The sequence below is a fragment of the Erpetoichthys calabaricus genome, chromosome 5, assembly GCF_900747795.2.
Source record: "Erpetoichthys calabaricus chromosome 5, fErpCal1.3, whole genome shotgun sequence".
Lineage (NCBI taxonomy): Eukaryota > Metazoa > Chordata > Cladistia > Polypteriformes > Polypteridae > Erpetoichthys > Erpetoichthys calabaricus.
In genome coordinates this window covers 10773533-10791437 of record NC_041398.2, presented here as the reverse complement: position 1 = coordinate 10791437, position 17905 = coordinate 10773533, and the positions used below count along the sequence as shown (strand labels likewise).

Here is a 17905-nt window from a genome sequence, read left to right as displayed (position 1 = left end):
ACAGAGAGTGTGTGTGTGTGTGGGTGTGTGTGTGCGTGTGTGTGTGTGTGTGCATGTGTGTGTGTGTGTGTGTGTGTGTGTGTGTGTGTGTGTGTGTGTGTGTGTGTTTACCCTACAATGAGGGATTGGTCCAGCCTTGTGCCAGACACTGTCTGGGGTAGGCTCCAGCTTCCACACAGCCCTGCTTCAGATAAGTTGGTGAAGAAGATGGAAGTATCATTATTGTTACTGATGTGCCTTTGGCAGAGAAAATATATGAATAGACAAAAGGATGGAAGATACTAAGGACAGACAATTATTATTATTATTATTATTATTACTATTATTATTATTATTATTATTATTATTATGATTGGACAGCACAGTGGCTGTATTGCTGTATCTCAGTGAAGCATAAGTGATGGATGCCTATAATGTCTGCTCTTGTCACTTGATTGTGTGCTGAGTGTGTGCAATATTCTCAAGGTCAGGTACTTCTACTCACTAATGATGGAGCTGGAGAGGAGAGATTAATATGGACAAGGAAGAACTTCACTGGACACTGTACACAAGGCAGTGATGACGTGATAAATCTACAACAGATGCATATGAAAGGCACTATACTGCTGAAGATTTGCAGGTAAGGAAGACTGACATTTTAAGGTGAGGTTAACTAGACTCAGTAGACACAGTGCCATAGGGGTAGCGATTGGCAAATGCAAATAAAATACAATTACACTGGAGTCTGTACTGGAGTCATCATTGACTATACAAAACAGACAAAGCTACGGCAAGCTGAGTTATTTAGCAGCCACCATATGTGGAGTATACATCAAGAAGAGAATCTCACTATCATCTGTGAAACACAGTGGACATCAGGACTATTGTGTGGAGTGTGAGAGAAAAACACACGAGAAAGATGAGAGATGAGAGACGAGACCGGAGTGTGGGGTCTGACCTGTGAGGAAATGCTGAAGGATTTAAATCTCATCAGTTAAAGGATGGAGACATCAGGATGTCGCCTGGCAGAAGAGATGGCACCATTTTTTTTTAGATGTCATCTTTTACACTTCATAAAAAATTCACTTTTTCATGCACACAGCTGTAGATTAATCTGTCCGTCATGTACATGAAGTTAACAACTTTGAGATATTTGTAAAAAGAATATTTGAAATGTTAAGGAAACATGAAAATAGTGGCCTGTTCTTGTCATGTTGTACAAACTCCTCAGTTCCTTTCAATTTCTCCCTAAATGTTCTCCTGTTCCACACACCCCAGTCTGCTCAGACTCCCTGTGAAGTGTCGCTCTCACCTGTAGGAAGTGGAGATGGTCCTTGGTCTCTGAAAGCTCCTTCAGCTCAGCTTCTCTCCTCTTCAGCTCCAAGATCTCCTTCTCCAGTTGCTCCATGACTCCTTCAGCCTTCTCCATTTCTCTCTTTTCTTGTTCTCTGATCCTCTCAGTCAGTTTCCTGTGGGCTTCCTCAATGCACCGCATCAGAGCAGTGAAGCTCTTCTCATTTTCTTCCACCTCTCTTACCACAGACATCTGAATAAATAGGATAAAGATTTAGAACTGAGTCACCTGATAAGAATAACCAATCATGAGGCACATTTGTTCTTATTTTGATGTTATGAAGGACAGTTTGAATTGGCTGGAGTGACTGGTGGTACTTTATTTGAAGAGGGAAGGTCAGCTGCAGACTGACTCCCAGACAATATGTTCCCTCCATTATGCTGAGTAACATCAACACTCTGCTGATGCTGCAATTAAGGAGACTACAGGACTTTATGAGATACGCAGTCGTAAAAGGCTTCCTTGTGAAGGATCTTGAGAGCCATTGGCACGAGCTGCTGGGGACACCTCTACTGTCTTATGAAGACTTCATTTGACCTGCGAGTTTGTATAAAAGTCTGTCTTTAAAAAGGACATCTCCTGCTCTGCCTGAGGTTAGGAGTGGAGTAGGACAACACACACCAGGAATAAAGAAGAGTTGTGAGTCTTTATTTCCATGTTTGATGTATTTCTACTTCATTTATTAACTTTGCATTATTACTAATGAACTTGCTATTGTAACTATGACTAATACTTATTTGATGACACCTGCTGGGGTGTTCTATGTGGGAAGTAAATGTGAGGTTAAAGGTGCCTGCTCTCCAGGAACACCAACCAAAAAGCTGGAGGTGTTCTTCTGTTTTCAGAAATTTGCACATCTGGACAATGACTCAGATAACTCGGTGATAGAAGGCAAGGATGAGAAGACCTAAAAGGTCCTAAACAGCCACTAGAATGAGGAAGAAATGATAATATGAGATTTATTATAGGGGAATTTAGATGAAGCTTTATTCCAGATACTGAGAGTCTCATAAGGTGTTTTGCCTTTTGGTGCACATGTGGAAAACCTCCCTGGTGGGCTGGATAGGCTCCTGGTTGGAGCAGGGAAGGAAGGATCAAGTTGTCTTTGTCACATGTGTCCAGTTCTAAATGAACAATTATAATAGGATGGGTCAGACCACCAGTACTTCAATACAATTTGAAGACTTAGGTACAAAGCTGAGAAGCAATAATGACAAACTGATCAGAAGTTCAGCCTATGCCACACATAAGACTGAGGAAATTAGATAGATAGATAGATAGATAGATAGATAGATAGATAGATAGATAGATAGATAGATAGATAGATAGATAGATAGATAGATAGATAGATATTAATTTTAGTATAGTAAACAGGATCACAAAATTACTTGCTTGCATACTGCAGAGACATTTATAGATAGACATGAAAGGCACTATATAATAGATCGATATGTGAAAGGCTTTAAGTTTCAAAGCCAGCATTTCTTAAACTACATGTTTGTAATGTTTTGCCCCACAGATGTGTGGTAAAATTGCAAATATTGTTGTGAGTGATACAGAGTCCTCTATTCACTCCCCTTTGTCTTACAGCCCATAATGTGCTGCTTGACGGCGCCAGTGCTGTATGAAGGGTTAACAGCTGCAGCTGGTTCAACAGCAATCTCTGTTGTTAAGAATTAGTTTTGCTACCAGTATAAAATTGGTTGAAATCTAAATAATCAACTTAGACCGCAGTGTTAACATTGGCAGTGCACCATCTACTGGAATGTATTTTGTATTTTGCATTGCCTTTGTCATTTTAACAGATGGCACGTCACAAATATTAGTGGTAAGACAATAGATTGCATTTGTCATTTCAAGAGATGGTGCATAAAAAACATTTGTACAGTGGATATAGAAAAGAAATCCCCCTTTCAAAATATTCCCATTTTATTTGCTTTACTGTCTTAAACAAGAACTGAACAGAACAGCAATACAACTTCCCCAGCCTGTTGTTTAGGGTTGCTAGGCACACCTATAAAACAATGAAATGTCACTATGTGTTTTGTAGTTGCCCGTTTTTTATTCACTGTTGACTCTTTAGACTTTCTTTCTCTCTCCTTATCCAAACTCACATATCCCACACCACCTTCCTTCCTGTCTCCTTCCTCCTCCCGCTCACGCACCTTCTGTCTTTCTATGTAGTTATAAAAATGCAGAGCCTGCTCAAAAGAGAGTAAACAGAAAACATTAATTGCGGTACGTCACAGTAGGTTTTTCTTCGATTTACATTTTTTGTTCGTGACCCCCTTGTAGATAAGGCTAAAATAAATGGCAACTGTGCCGATAAGCGGCAGTGTGCAGCTTCACTGATGATGGCCAAATACTTAGCTTCATGGTCTGAAGAAAGAAAATAGACAAGCCTTTAACAACTGATTAAATAAGCTAACTAATATGTTCTGCTGTCACTGGCATATAAACCTAAAGGCTAATGTAACACATATCTGGGTGTGCTCATATAAAAGCCTGCAAACGCCACTGCTGTTCATTCTTGGCACTCGGCTGCTCACTCGTCTGTCAGGGCTAAGCTGCTGCTAATTTCACGGACATCGATGAGCAGTGAAAGGTCCGTAACCTTCAATAATCAGCTCTTAACCCCTATATACAGTGGCTCAGACTAAGTAGATATCACAATGCCTTTTATTTTACTGTTAATGCCCAGAGTATTACTGAGCCCTAATAAATGTAAATGCCATTAAGTGCTTATATGTTTGATGTGCCAGCCTAAGACTCACCCAGTACTCACACAGCCAAAGGCCCTGCCTGCAGTTTGTTTGTCTTCTGTCAGTGAGCGGCTCAGCACCGGCGTTCAGAAAACAAGATCTGCAGGTGAAAAGGCTGGCAGGCCAGGGCCCTTCTGCTGGAAAAAATGGTGTCCTTTTAAATAGCTAATAGCACTAAAACTAATAATAAAGTATTTTGATCCCTAATCTACATTCTCAACATTCTCCACCTTAATAAAAGGAAAAGTGTCTCTGTATCCGTGTATCTCCATGTCAATTATTTTCCTATGTCTCTCTCATTCCAACAGATGGCACAACACAAACATTTGTAGTAATAAAATTATTTGAATTTGTCACTCCAGCAAATGGTACATCACAAATACTAACACTGCTTTTACAAATCCAACACCAAATGGTGTGTAACAGAGACATCATGTTAAATTCATCATTCCAACAGATGGCACATCTCAAACATCAACATGGCTTTTACAAATCCCATACTAAATTGTATATAACAGAGACATACACATTTATTTGTCATTCCAACATTCTATACATTCTATTAATACAAATGTTTGTAATGTGCCATCAGTTGGAATGGTAAATATAATGCATTTTATTAATACATGACTTACATTCCAATAGGTGGTGCTCTGCCAATGATAACGCTGAGGTCCACGCTGATCTCTTATATTTCATCCCAGATTGTTAAATGTCACATTCCTTTGACATTTCTATACTTTGTGTTTATTTCTTGAGTGACTGAAGTAAATATCACAGCAATGGATGTTGGAAATGACTGCTTTCTGGCCGAGGGTGTTATCAACGCTGAGAGATTGCACTTAAATAATAATAATAATAATTCTTTATATTTGTATTGTGCTTTTCTCACTACTCAAGGCTCTTCTACACAGTGAGTGGGGAGCCACTTCAACCACCACTAATGTGCAGCATCCACCTGATGATGTGACGGCAGACATTTTTGTGCAAGTATGCTCACCACACATGAGCTATTAGATGGTGAAGTGAGAAACAGATAGCTAATGAGAGACAGGGGACGATTAGGGGGGCACAATGACAAGGCCTTGGAGGGCAATTTAGTCAAAACATCTTTATGGAGGACACACAGAGATCTTTAATAACCACAGAGAGTCAGGACTTCAGTTTTACATCTCATCTGAAGGACAGCACCATTTATACAGCACAGTGTCCTCGTCACTGCACTGGGGCATTGGGATCCACTTTCAGACCACCGGGTAAGCCCCCTATTGGCCTCACCAACACCTCTTCCTGCAGACACCCAAGCTTTTCCTAGATGGTCTCCAATCCAAGTACTGACCAGGCCTGAATATGCTTAGGTTGAGGTAGATGACCTGATCTGAAGTGCATGTGGTGTGTCTGAAGAAGGATACAGAAGAGCAAGGGCGGCAGAAGTAAGACCCCCTTGGTTTGGAACTTGCATAAAACCAAATGTTATACGAGCCTTCATGTGTCTCAGAGACATCTGTACATTTGTTAGTGTTGGTGACAGCGAGTCCCAGTGTGAGGCACTGAGAAGTGACAGTCTGGAGGGGTCACTCTTATGTACTTAAGTGGAATGAGTCTGAGGTGGGCTATTACAGAGGGACTGGCATCAGGGCATCACTTATATCCAATTGTGTGACTCGGATCTGTGTGTGTTAATCGTAGGGTGCAGGAGTAGACGAGCCTGTTCAACAGACTTGATTAAGTCTCACAAATCCTGAGATAAAACGACTTGAATAACCAAGAAAATCTAAAAAACTGTGAAGGAGCCGAGAGCGGCGAGCGCCTGCTGTGTGTTACGTGTGTGTGTGTGTGTGTGTGTGTGTGTGTGTGTGTGTGTCTGTGTGTGTCTGTGTGTGTGTGTCTGTCTGTCTGTCTGTAATCAGTTTTTAAGATGTTTTCATATTTCTACTATCCTTGTGTTTATTAATGTATCATATTATTCTGTTTCTTAAACTGAGTGGGCTTAATTCAGTTGAGGTCTTTACTAAATAATCTGATAAATTCCTGGCCTGGACAAAGAAAAACACAAACATTCATTATCAATAAGCAGCAGACGAGAACTTATAATGGGATGGATAATTTGTTTAATAAAGAGGACTAATATGGAGTCTGATGTGGACTTCAGGGTGTAATAAATGAATAAGAAATATTGACGTGAATGACACTTTAGCAGACCCCCTGTGACAGGTCATCTCTTCTCTCACTTGGTGGTCTTCACTCTCTGAGCTCCTGTCTCACATTAACTGTTCACCCTCAGTGTCTCCTCAGATGTTCTCTCTGTGAGCTCTCAGCTTTCTTTTTAAATCTCCTCCTCCTCCTCCTCCTCCTCCTCACTGAGCTCAGACAAACTTTCACTTTGGTTTCTTCACAAGTCACAAGTCTTCCTTATTCCTCTGACTGATTCTCTCTGCCTGCCTCTCCTCAGACTGACAATGGCTGAAGCCCAGCTGTTTGTATCACATGACGAGTTCACCTGCTCGGTGTGTCTGGACACCCTGACTGACCCCGTCGCTATCCCCTGTGGACATAATTTCTGTCTGAAGTGCCTCACGGACTGCTGGGATCAGAGCCAAGTGTGCAGCTGTCCTCAGTGCAGACACACCTTCATGCTGAGCCCATCACTGAAGAGAAACAATCTGCTGAATGAAGTCATCAAGAAATTAAAGAAGACGACTCTCAGTCCTCCTCCTCCTCAGAATTATGCTGGCTCTGGAGACATGGAGTGTGACATCTGTACTGGTGAGAAATTCAGAGCGGTGAAGTCCTGTCTCACCTGCCCGGCCTCCTACTGTCAGACTCACCTGCAGCCTCACTATGAAGGAGATGCCCTGAAGCACCACAAGCTGGTTGATCCTGATAGAAATCTGAAGGAGAAACTCTGTGAGAAACATCAGAAAAGTCTGGAGATATTCTGTAAAACTGATGATTCCTGTATCTGCATGATGTGTGGAGTGACTGAACATAAAAATCATGAAATGGTCGAGCTGGAGACAGAAAGAGAAGAAAAACAGGTGAGTGATGTTTAGTGTTTAATGGAAACTGTTTGAATAACTTTGAGTTAAGGAATTTGTACATTTAATGTGACAGAGAAATCTCTTCATCTCCAGTAAAACTCGATTATCTGTCACTTGATTAACTGTCAGGAATATATAACAAACAACAACATTTATTTATATAGCACATTTTCATACAAAAAGTAGCTCAAAGTGCTTTACATAATGAAGAAAAGAAAAACAAATGACAAAATAAGAAATTAAAATAAGACAACATTAGTTAACATAGAAGGGCGGCACGGTGGCGCAGTGGTAGCGCTGCTGCCTCGCAGTTAGGAGACCCGGGTTCGCTTCCCGGGTCCACCCTGCGTGGAGTTTGCATGTTCTCCCCGTGTCTGCGTGGGTTTCCTCCGGGCGCTCCGGTTTCCTCCCACAGTCCAAAGACATGCAGGTTAGGTGGATTGGCGATTCTAAATTGGCCCTAGTGTGTGCTTGGTGTGTGGGTGTGTTTGTGTGTGTCCTGCGGTGGGTTGGCACCCTGCCCAGGATTGGTTCCCTGCCTTGTGCCCTGTGTTGGCTGGGATTGGCTCCAGCAGACCCCCGTGACCCTGTGTTCGGATTCAGCGGGTTGGAAAATGGATGGATAGTTAACATAGAATTAGAGTAAGGTCCGATGGCCAGGGAGGACAGAGAAAACAAAAAAAAACTCCAGACGTCTGGAGAAAAAAATAAAATCTGTAGGGGTTCCAGGCCACGAGACCACCCAGTCCCCTCTGTGCATTCTACTTAACATAAATGAAATTGTCCTCTTTGTATTCCGGGTTCTCAAGGAAGGCCTTGATGCTGATGGTCATGCAGACATCTGGCTTTTAATTCTTCACTGTTGAAGCATCATGGTGCTTTGAGTAAATGGTGGTGGCGCAGGCCACCATCACCAAAAGGACACCGGAAAAGGAAACAGAAGAGAGAGTAGGGGTTAGTACAGATTTTAGAGCCACCATGAATAGTTATTATAATGAATTGGATATAATGAGTATCAGGATTAAATTACAGTGAAGTTATGAGAAGGCCATGTTACAGTAATGTGTTTTCAGCAGTTTTTTTTTTTTTTTTTATATATTTTATTTTATTAATTTTCATTGTAATCATTCCATACAAACAGATCAATTTAAACCCAACAAAATTGAAGACAAATCAAATCCTACCCCTGAGAAGGAGAGCTTAGCTAAAGGAAAATTGCTTAAGGCTTTTTAATAAGTCAACATTAAACAAAAGAAAGGGAGAAGTAAATATCTATATAAATAAGAGATGGAGAAGGGAGTTAAATGCGGTAATTGTTATTTCTCTTATTCTAAAATAATATTGATTAAATCCTGCCAGGTTTTGAAAAAATTTTGTACAGATCCTCTAACTGAGAATTAGATTTTTTCCAATTTCAAATAATATAAAACATCGGTTTCCCACTGACTTATAAGAGGAGAATTAGGATTCTTCCAATTTAATAAAATAAGTCTGCGTGTCACAAGTGTAGTGAATGCAATCACCGTTTGCTTGTCCTTCTCCAATTCAAGTCCATCTGGAAGGACACCAAACACAGCTGTTAATGGGTTAGGAGGGATTGTGATACCAAGTCTTTCTGAGAGGCACTTACAAATTTTTGTCCAAAATGATGTTAGTTTGGTGCAGGCCCAGAACTTGTGACCCAGTGAGGCAGGAGCTTGGTTGCAGCGTTCACAGGTTGGATCCTGCCCTGGAAACATTTTGGACAGTTTTAAGCGAGACAGATGAGCTCGATATATAATTTTTAGTTGAATAATTCTATGCTTTGCGCATATGGAACTCGAGTGAATTCTCTGCTTTGCTACCTTCCACTCCTTTTCTGATATATTGATTAAGAGATCTTCTTCCCAATGTCCTCTTGGATCTTTGAAAGGTAGGGACTCTAATAAGATTTTATATAATGTGGAAATGGTGTTTAATTCCTCGAAATTGAGCAGTATTTTTTCCAGCATTGTGGAGGGTGCAAGGTGGGGGAAATCGGGCAATTTCTGTTTAACAAAATTTCTAATTTGAAGATAGTAAAAGAAATGTGTAGCTGGGAGGTTAAATTTTGAACGTAATTGTTCAAAAGATGCAAATATGTTGTCTATATAAAGATCTCTGAGCATTTTAATCCCAAAACTTTTCCAGGTATTAAACACTGGATATACTTGCGAAGGTTGAAAGAGGTGGTTCTCTTGCAGAGGTGCCACTGATAAAAGATTTTCCATCTTAAAATGCTTCCTAATTTGGTTCCATATTCTGAGTGAGTAAAGCACAATTGGGTTATCAGTATATTTGTGATAACTTTCATTTATTGGAGAGCAGAGCAGGGAATATAAAGAAGTACTACAGGATTTTACTTCTATTGCGGACCAAGCCTGTGTATGTTCATTTATTTGTGTCCAGGTTTTTATGGCTTGTATGTTTGCTGCCCAGTAATAAAACTGAAAATTAGGTAAAGCCATGCCACCTTCTGCCTGAGGTCTTTGTAGGGTCGCTCTTCGGATACGTGGGTGTTTTGAGTTCCAAATGAATGAGGTTATTGTTGAATCTAACTGTTTAAAAAAATGATTTATTGATATATATTGAAATGTTTTGAAATAAAAAGAGAAGTTTAGGAAGGATATTCATCTTAACAATGTTAATTCTTCCGGCTAGAGTGAGATGAAGGGTTGACCATCTATGCAAGTCTTGCTTAATTTTTTCCATACAGACGCCAAAATTTTGTTGATAAAGAGCTTTGTGTTTACTTGTGATATTTACCCCTAGGTATTTAAACTGATCTGCTATGGTAAAAGGTAGGGTGTCTAATCTAATATTATATGCTTGTGAATTCACTGGAAAGAGTATACTTTTATTCAGATTAATTCTAAGACCAGATATGTTTTGAAATTCTGTTAGTGCTGTTAAAACAACAGGGACAGTGTTTTCTGGGTCTGATATATATAAGACCATATCATCTGCATATAGAGAAATTTTCTGTTCCAGTCCTTCTCTGACAATCCCCTTTATCTGATAAGAATTTCGGCAGTGAACCGCCAGTGGTTCAATAGCAATTGCAAACAGCAGTGGTGACAAGGGACATCCTTGTCTGGTACCACGTTCTAGTTTAAAGTAGTCTGAGCAAATGTTATTAATACAAACTTAAGCTTCTGGATTGGTGTACAGTAGTTTGATCCATGCACAAATATTCGGGCCAAACAAAAATTTCTCCAATGCAGTGAAAAGGTAATTCCATTCAATCATATCAAATGCCTTTTCTGCGTCCAATGATGGTAATATCTCTGGGGTGTTTGATTTTGCTGGCGAATATATAACATTAAACAAGCGTCAGAGCTTTGAAGATAGGTGTTGTCCTTTAATAAATCCAGTTTGATCCTGTGATATTACCGAGGGTAGCACTTTCTCCATCCTTCTAGCTAGGATTTTTGAGAGTATCTTAACATCATTATTCAGGAGTGAAATTGGTCTGTATGATGCACACTGTAACAAGTCCTTATTTTGTTTAGGAAAGACGGTGATTAATGCTTGTCAAAATGTTTGAGGTAGTATTTGGTTGTCTCTAGCTTCTGTAAATGTTGCCAATAAGAGATGAGCTAGCTGAGTGGAGAATTTCTTATAAAATTCTACGGGGTAACCATCAGGGCCTGATGATTTTCCGCTTTGTAGTGACTTTATAGCGTCTAGTAATTCTGTTAGCGTTAGAGGTTTATCCAGTTCCTCAGCACTTAAAGCGTCTATTTGTGGCATCTGTGATGTATCCAGAAATGCATTAGATTGTGTATTGTCTTCTTTGGGCTCAGTAGAATATAAAGACGTATAATAATCTCTAAATGTGTGCATTATTTTATTATGGTCAATGATTTCTTCTCCATTCTTGTTGGTGATTACTGGTATTGCATTGTGAACTTCTTGTTTGTGAATTTGTTGAGCTAAAAGCTTATTAGCTTTTTCTCCGTGTTCATAGTAATGCTGTCTAGACTTATAAATAAGTTGTTCAGTTTCTTTAGTTGTTAAGATGTTAAGTTCTGTACGTAGGGCATGCCTTTTCCTGTGGAGAACTTCATTTGGACGCCTGGCTTGTTCTTCATCTATTCTAGTAATTTCACTTCTTAGCTCTGACACTTTCTTGGTTTCTAATTTATTTCTGTGGGAAAGATATGAAATAATCTGTCCTCTTAAGAAGGCCTTTAGAGTTTCCCAGAGTGTTCCTGCAGAAACCTCTGTGGGCGTGTTGGTCTCTAGGAAGAAGCTGATTTGTTTGGATATAAATTCTGTGCAGTTCTCGTCTGCCAATAGAAGAGGGTTAAGGTGCCATCTGCGAGGTGAGTGTGAGGGGCTTAATGATTTTAGCTCCAAGACTAGAGGGGCATGGTCAGAGATAACAATTGTGTCATATTTGCATGATTTAATTGTAGGCAGGAAATTATTATCTATAAAAAAAAAATCAATTCTTGAGTAGCTATAATGCACTGGTGAGTAGAACGAATATGTTCTTGAGTTTGGGTTAAGAAACCTCCAGGGGTCTGATAAGTTGTGATCATTTAAAAACTGTGTAATTGTCTTTGCAGTATTAGATGTCATCCCCCCTGTCACAGGAGTCCTATCTAAGAGTGGATTTAAAACACAATTAAAGTCCCCAGCCATTATAATTTTATGAGTGTTCACTTTGGGAATGGATGCAAATAGATTTTGCATGAATTCCTTATCATCAACATTGGGTGCATAAACATTTATCAAAATCATTTTACTGTTATATAAGTTGCCCATGACCATCACATATCTCCCTTCAGGGTCCGACACTACATCTGATGCTACAAATGGAACTGTTCTATGTATGAGAATTCCCACCCCTCTAGTTTTCTTTATAAAGCTAGAATGGAACATTTGGCCAGTCCAGTCTTTTTGTAGTCTGAACTGATCCTTGCTTAGTAAGTGGGTCTCCTGTAGAAATACTATTTTAGCGTTTAAGCCTGTTAGGTGAGAGCATACTTTCTTTCTCTTTAGTTCGTGATTCAGGCCTTTAACATTCCAGCTTACAAAGTTAACTGTCCCATCATGGAGACATTGATTCTGAGTTTTTAATGTCATTTTATAGTTTTAATTGGTAATATGGCAGTTTTAATCTTAGTTTCAAGATTCCCCATGAGTTTTTGCATTTTAGGCTATTGTTGCATTGATATTTATAATTATAAGGATTACAAGAATAGATTAGATATAACCTGCTCTCCTTCTCCCCCCCCCCTTTATCCCCCCCCCCATTTTGCCTCCCCACATGAGGCTAGATCCCACTTCACGATGTCCCAGTCCTCTGACATACGAAGAGACAGAGCACGTCCAAAACAAAACAAACCCCACCCTGCAGCGGCGTTACAGAATTAAAACAGAGATATCTTTTGCCGCTAAATTCTTAATACTATCTGCCGAAAATATTATCATTAACAGTATTTAAGCTTGAAATAATCTTCAGCGCTTTTAAGTTAAGATATTAAGATTTAAAAAAAAAAAAAAGAAGAATCAACCCTGGGAATGATTTTAAAAACTAGTCTAGGATACACCTCGTAATTCCTACTGTAATAGTATAATGGTAATAGTATAAATAGTAGAAAAAGCAATAAACCAAGGGTATGATGTTAAACAGTCTACTTTAAGGTATAGTAAAATAATAAAAAAAAAAAAACGAATCCTACTTTAATTACTTCCACATTTTCACACTCACGTCTATAACTCTATAACTCTAATTAAAACATAAACATATAAAGTCCAGATAAAGAAAAGGATGTATAATTATAATACCAGTCTCTTTAAACATGGATCCAGAGAGCAGATCATAGGTCCTTCCCATGCCTTGATAGAATACGGCTCCTTATTAACTTTCAAAAAAGTGTCGGAAACAGCTTCTTTAGTTCCTTTTCAGCTTCTTCTTTGCTTAGGAAAATATAATATTGATCTTGAACTTCCACTTTCAGTTTGACGGGATACAAGAGGCTGTATTTGATATCGGCTTTCCGTAGCAACTTTTTAATGTCATTGTAGGCTCTGCGTTTTGCAGCTCTTGATGGTGAGAAGTCGGGAAACATACGAATAAGATTATTTTCGAATATAATCTCTTGCTTGTGTCTGAGATGTGCCATCACATCAAGCTTACATCGTAGTCGCTCGAAGCGGACAATAAAAGACCTAGGTTTAAAGGTGCTTGATCTGTTTGTGCGATAAGCCGTGGCTATCTCAATGTCGAGTTTAAAGTCATCTCCAATTATTTTAGACAGTAATTCTGCTGCAAATTTCACTGGGCTTGAGCTTTCTCGTTTCTCAGGTATACCCTCAATTCTTATATTATTTCTTCTGCACCCATCCTCCAGGGCTGCAAGTCCGTCTCCAAGTTTTTTGCATTTGGAATTCGCAGCTGTGGCTTTTTCATCGGCGTTAGACACCAGTTGTTCCGCTGTTTCAACTCGACCCGTGAGTCCCTGCTTAACGTCTTCCAGCTGATCTGAAACGTCATTAATCTGGTCAGCAAGCATTTTCAGTTTGGAATTAGTTTCTTCGATGTGTTCCACTAATTTCTCCAACATACCTTTAAAGTTCACGTCAAAACGTTTAAATAGACGCGTTTCCTTATCTTTGTTATCCTTCTTAAGCTCGTTCTTGAGCTCAATGGTCGCTTTCTTAAGATCATTCTTGTTATCTTTCTTAAGCTCATTTATGGCCGTAACCATGGCAGTGGCCAGTGTAGCGATCATCTCTTTCAGTTTGGACAGTTCACTTCGGATTTCGTGATCCGCGACTGGAAATGCAGCTCCTGTTACAGCAGATGCTGCAGGCTCGCGATGAGTAGATGAGAGCACATCTTGCAGGTCCTTTTCTAGTCTAGAATGATCCTCAGAAATCAGCGATCCATCGCGACCTGTATCACTTGCACCTTCGCTCCCATTTTCACTCTCGACTGGAGATGATACAATGGAGCGGGGTCCCAGGAAATCTGCGCATTCGTCTGCCTGTTCCCGGTCAGTCTCCGTGAGGCCATACCTTGCACTCAGTCCGGAAGTCTGTCCAGACTTTGATGCAGCTTTAAGTTTCTTTTCTGGTTCTTTCTGACTTTTCTTCTTGTTACTCATGCTTGTATATTGTAGTGGAAGTTCCTTGGTCGGGTTAAATACAGGATACCTCTAAATAATATGAAATACGTGGGAAAATAAAGCCGCTGCTAGAGGAGCTCTGCTTCAGACGACCATCTCCTATAAACGGACGAAACCAACTCTCTTTCAGCAGTTTTTTAAAGTGCTCTACTGTATTAGCCTGGCGAATTCCTACTGGCAGGCTATTCCAGATTTTAGGTGCATAACAGCAGAAGCCCGCCTCACCACTTCTTTTAAGTTTTGATCTTGGATTTCTAAGGAGACACTCAGTTGAGGATCTGAGGTTACGATTTGGAATATAAGATGTCAGACATTCCGATATATAAGATGGGGCGAGATTATTTAAGGCTTTATAAACCATAAGCAAAATTTTAAAGTCAATCCTGAATGACACAGATAACCAGTGTAGTGACATCAAAACTAGAGAAATGTGCTCGGATTTTCTTTTCCTGATTAGGATTCTAGCAGCTGCATTCTGCACTAGTTGCAAACGATTTATGTCTTTTTTGGGTATTCCTGAGAGGACTGCGTTACAGTAATCTAGCCGACTGAAAACACATGTGTGAACTAATTTCTCAGCATCTTTCAATGAAATAAGAGGTCTAACTTTTGCTATGTTGCTTAAGTGAAAAAATGCTGTCTTAGGAGTGTGATGAATATGTGATTTAAAATTCAGAATACAGTCAACAGTTACCCCTAAGCTTTTTAACTCCGTCTTGAATTTTAATTGTAATGTATACAGTTTATTTCTAATAGCCTCATTGTATCCATTATTGCCAATCACTAAAATTTCAGTTTTTTCTTTATTTAGCTTGAGAAAGTTACTATTCATCCACTCATAAATAGAAGTTAGACATTGTGTTAGTGAATCAAGAGAATCGGGGTCATCAGGTGCTATTGATAAATACAGCTGTGTGTCATCAGCATAGCTGTGGTAGCTCACATTGTGTCCTGAGATAATCTGACCTAACGGAAGCATGTAGATCGAGAAGAGCAGTGGACCCAGGATAGAGCCTTGTGGAACACCATATAGGATATCATGTGTCTTTGAAGTATAATTACCATAACTAACAAAGAATTTTCTCCCTGCCAGGTAGGATTCAAACCAATTTAAGACACTGCCAGAGAGGCCCACCCATTGACTAAGGCGATTTCTAAGAATATTATGATCAATGGTGTCAAATGTGACACTCAGATCAAAGAGGATGAGAACAGATAAATGACCTCTGCCTGCATTTACCCGCAAGTCATTTACTACTTTAACGAGTGCAGTTTCTGTGTTGTGATTTGTTCTAATACCTGACTGAAATTTATCAAGAATAGCAGGTTTATTGAGGTGATCATTAAATTGCATAATGACTGCCTTCTCTAGAATCTATATCTATAAAGGAGAGTTGGTATCCGTGTGGCTGTGTTTGTGTGTTTGTGGAGGGATGGAGAGTTAAGGTAGGTGGGGGAGTCACGTGATCATCTCACCTCCCATTCACCTCATTTCATTCACTTCATTTCGCTTCCTGACAAGCGACACCAGTTACAAGTATTTAGGGCGTTCAAAGACCTGTACGAAGTACGGCGACAAACACAGTCACTTATAAAAGGGGAGATGACTCGGTGCAGGAAATGGGTATTGAAACTACCTTGGAAGACATGCAATTAACGAGGCGATTAAACGGATCTCAAGAGAGGTCTTCTAGGTTGGAAAAAAAGCGCTTGGCTGCCAAAACCGTATATATACATAAATATATACATCTATATAAATAAAAATGTAAATGTTCGTTTGTTCAAAACCTTAAATCTCTGAAAGTTCTTCACCGATTGCTTTGAAATTTTGACACAACGTTGCACTCGATTACGCACGTGTTTTTATCTACATATTATATAGATGGCACACCTGTGACAGGTAAAAACATGCTTTTTTTGAAAACACAGCGCCATCTGTTGGACGTAAAGGCAACACACGCCATACTAAATATTTTACGATTCTATTTCAATGTTTCGATCAAATACATTTGTAAGTATGTGAATAAAGGCAGCGACATGGCAGTTTTTGGCGTGCAACCAGAAAGAAGTGATAGGAATGCGGTCATACATATCGATGAAATCGCCCAGTATTAGGCTGGAAGATACATAAGCAGCAATGAAGCTGTATGGCGAATTCTTTCATTTCCAATATATGAACGAAGTCCAGATGTTGTTCACTTAGCAGTACATCTAGAAAATGGACAACGCGTTTATTTCACAGCTGCAAATGTGCAACAAATAGCCTTGAATCCTCTGTCTACAATGTTAACTGCTTTCTTCACGTTATGTCAAAATGACGCGTTTGCGAACACACTGCTGTATTTGGAAGTGCCTACGTATTACACATGGAATGCGAGTAGAAAATCATTTGGACAACGCAAACGAGGAGAGCGAGTCAACAGACAACCTGCCATATTCAAAGAAACTACGATAGGCAGACTGTACACCGTGCATCCCAATCAAGATGAATGCTTCTTTGTTCACATGCTGTTGGTAAATGTGCCGGTCCAACGTCTTTCCAGCAATTGAGAATTGTCAACGGCGTTACACATGCCACTTTCCGCAGTACATGTCAAGCTCTGAATTTATTGGAGAACGCCCAACAGTGGGATGTATACATTAATGACGCGTGCAACACGTCACATCCAAATCAAATTTGTGCATTGTTTGCAGTCATATTGACCGCCTGCTCTCCTTCATCTCCAACACAGTTATGGGAGAAATATAAATCACACATGGCTGAAGATATTTTCCGTCGAATACGCAAGTAGAATTCAAATATAAACATGGATTTCACAGCAGAAATCTACAACTAAGCGTTGATAATGATTGACGATTTGTGCTTAGAAATCACAAACAAAGTTCTCAATCAATTGGGGATGCCATCACTGAATCGATCTGCTGCTGCTTCATTCAATGTAGAATTGCGTCGTGAAGAAAATTATAACACGGGTGATCTTTTGTCGTATGTGCAATCAAATATTCCTAAGCTAACGCTTCAGCAAAAAGGCATTTACGATCAAATAATGCAAACTGTCAATAACGGGGTTGGAGAAATCTGGAAATTGGGAACGGAGAGGTTCCGGTTGATCTGACCTCAGGACGAGTTTCATTGCCTCATAACTTGTGCAATTTAGTGACGTCAAAAGAAGAACTGGTTGAAAAAGTATTTCCCAATATTCAATCCAATTATAAGAATCACGATTGGCTGAGTGAACGAGCTATTCTTGCGGCCAAAAACAAAGACGTCTACGAACTTAAAAATATCATTCAGTCTAACATTCTGCACAGACAATGGAACAACAAAAAATATTGTATACTCACAAGCATTGTGAAATTAAACATATTAGAAACGTGCGCTTTCTCTTTTCTTTCTTTTCCATTTAACCAGACTGAGCCACAGCAACGTGTGGCCGGGTAGAGCTATATATATATATATATATATATATATATATATATATATATATATATATATATATACACACATATACATCTCTCTCTATATATATATATATATATATATATATATATATATATATATATATATATATATATATATATATATATATATATATACACATACACACA

The 17905-nt window shown here is 39.4% G+C and overlaps 1 protein-coding gene across 1 annotated transcript in view; it reads left to right on the top strand.

The window, feature by feature from the left end:
* The first annotated feature begins 6519 nt into the window (after positions 1-6519).
* LOC114643414 (uncharacterized) overlaps positions 6520-17905 on the top strand; it is a 1023859-nt gene continuing 1012473 nt past the window's right edge. Inside the window, exon 1 of the mRNA XM_051927698.1 lies at positions 6520-7133. Coding sequence (XP_051783658.1) covers positions 6555-7133 — 579 coding nt within the window. The 5' untranslated portion in view covers positions 6520-6554. The remainder of the gene's footprint in view (positions 7134-17905) is intronic.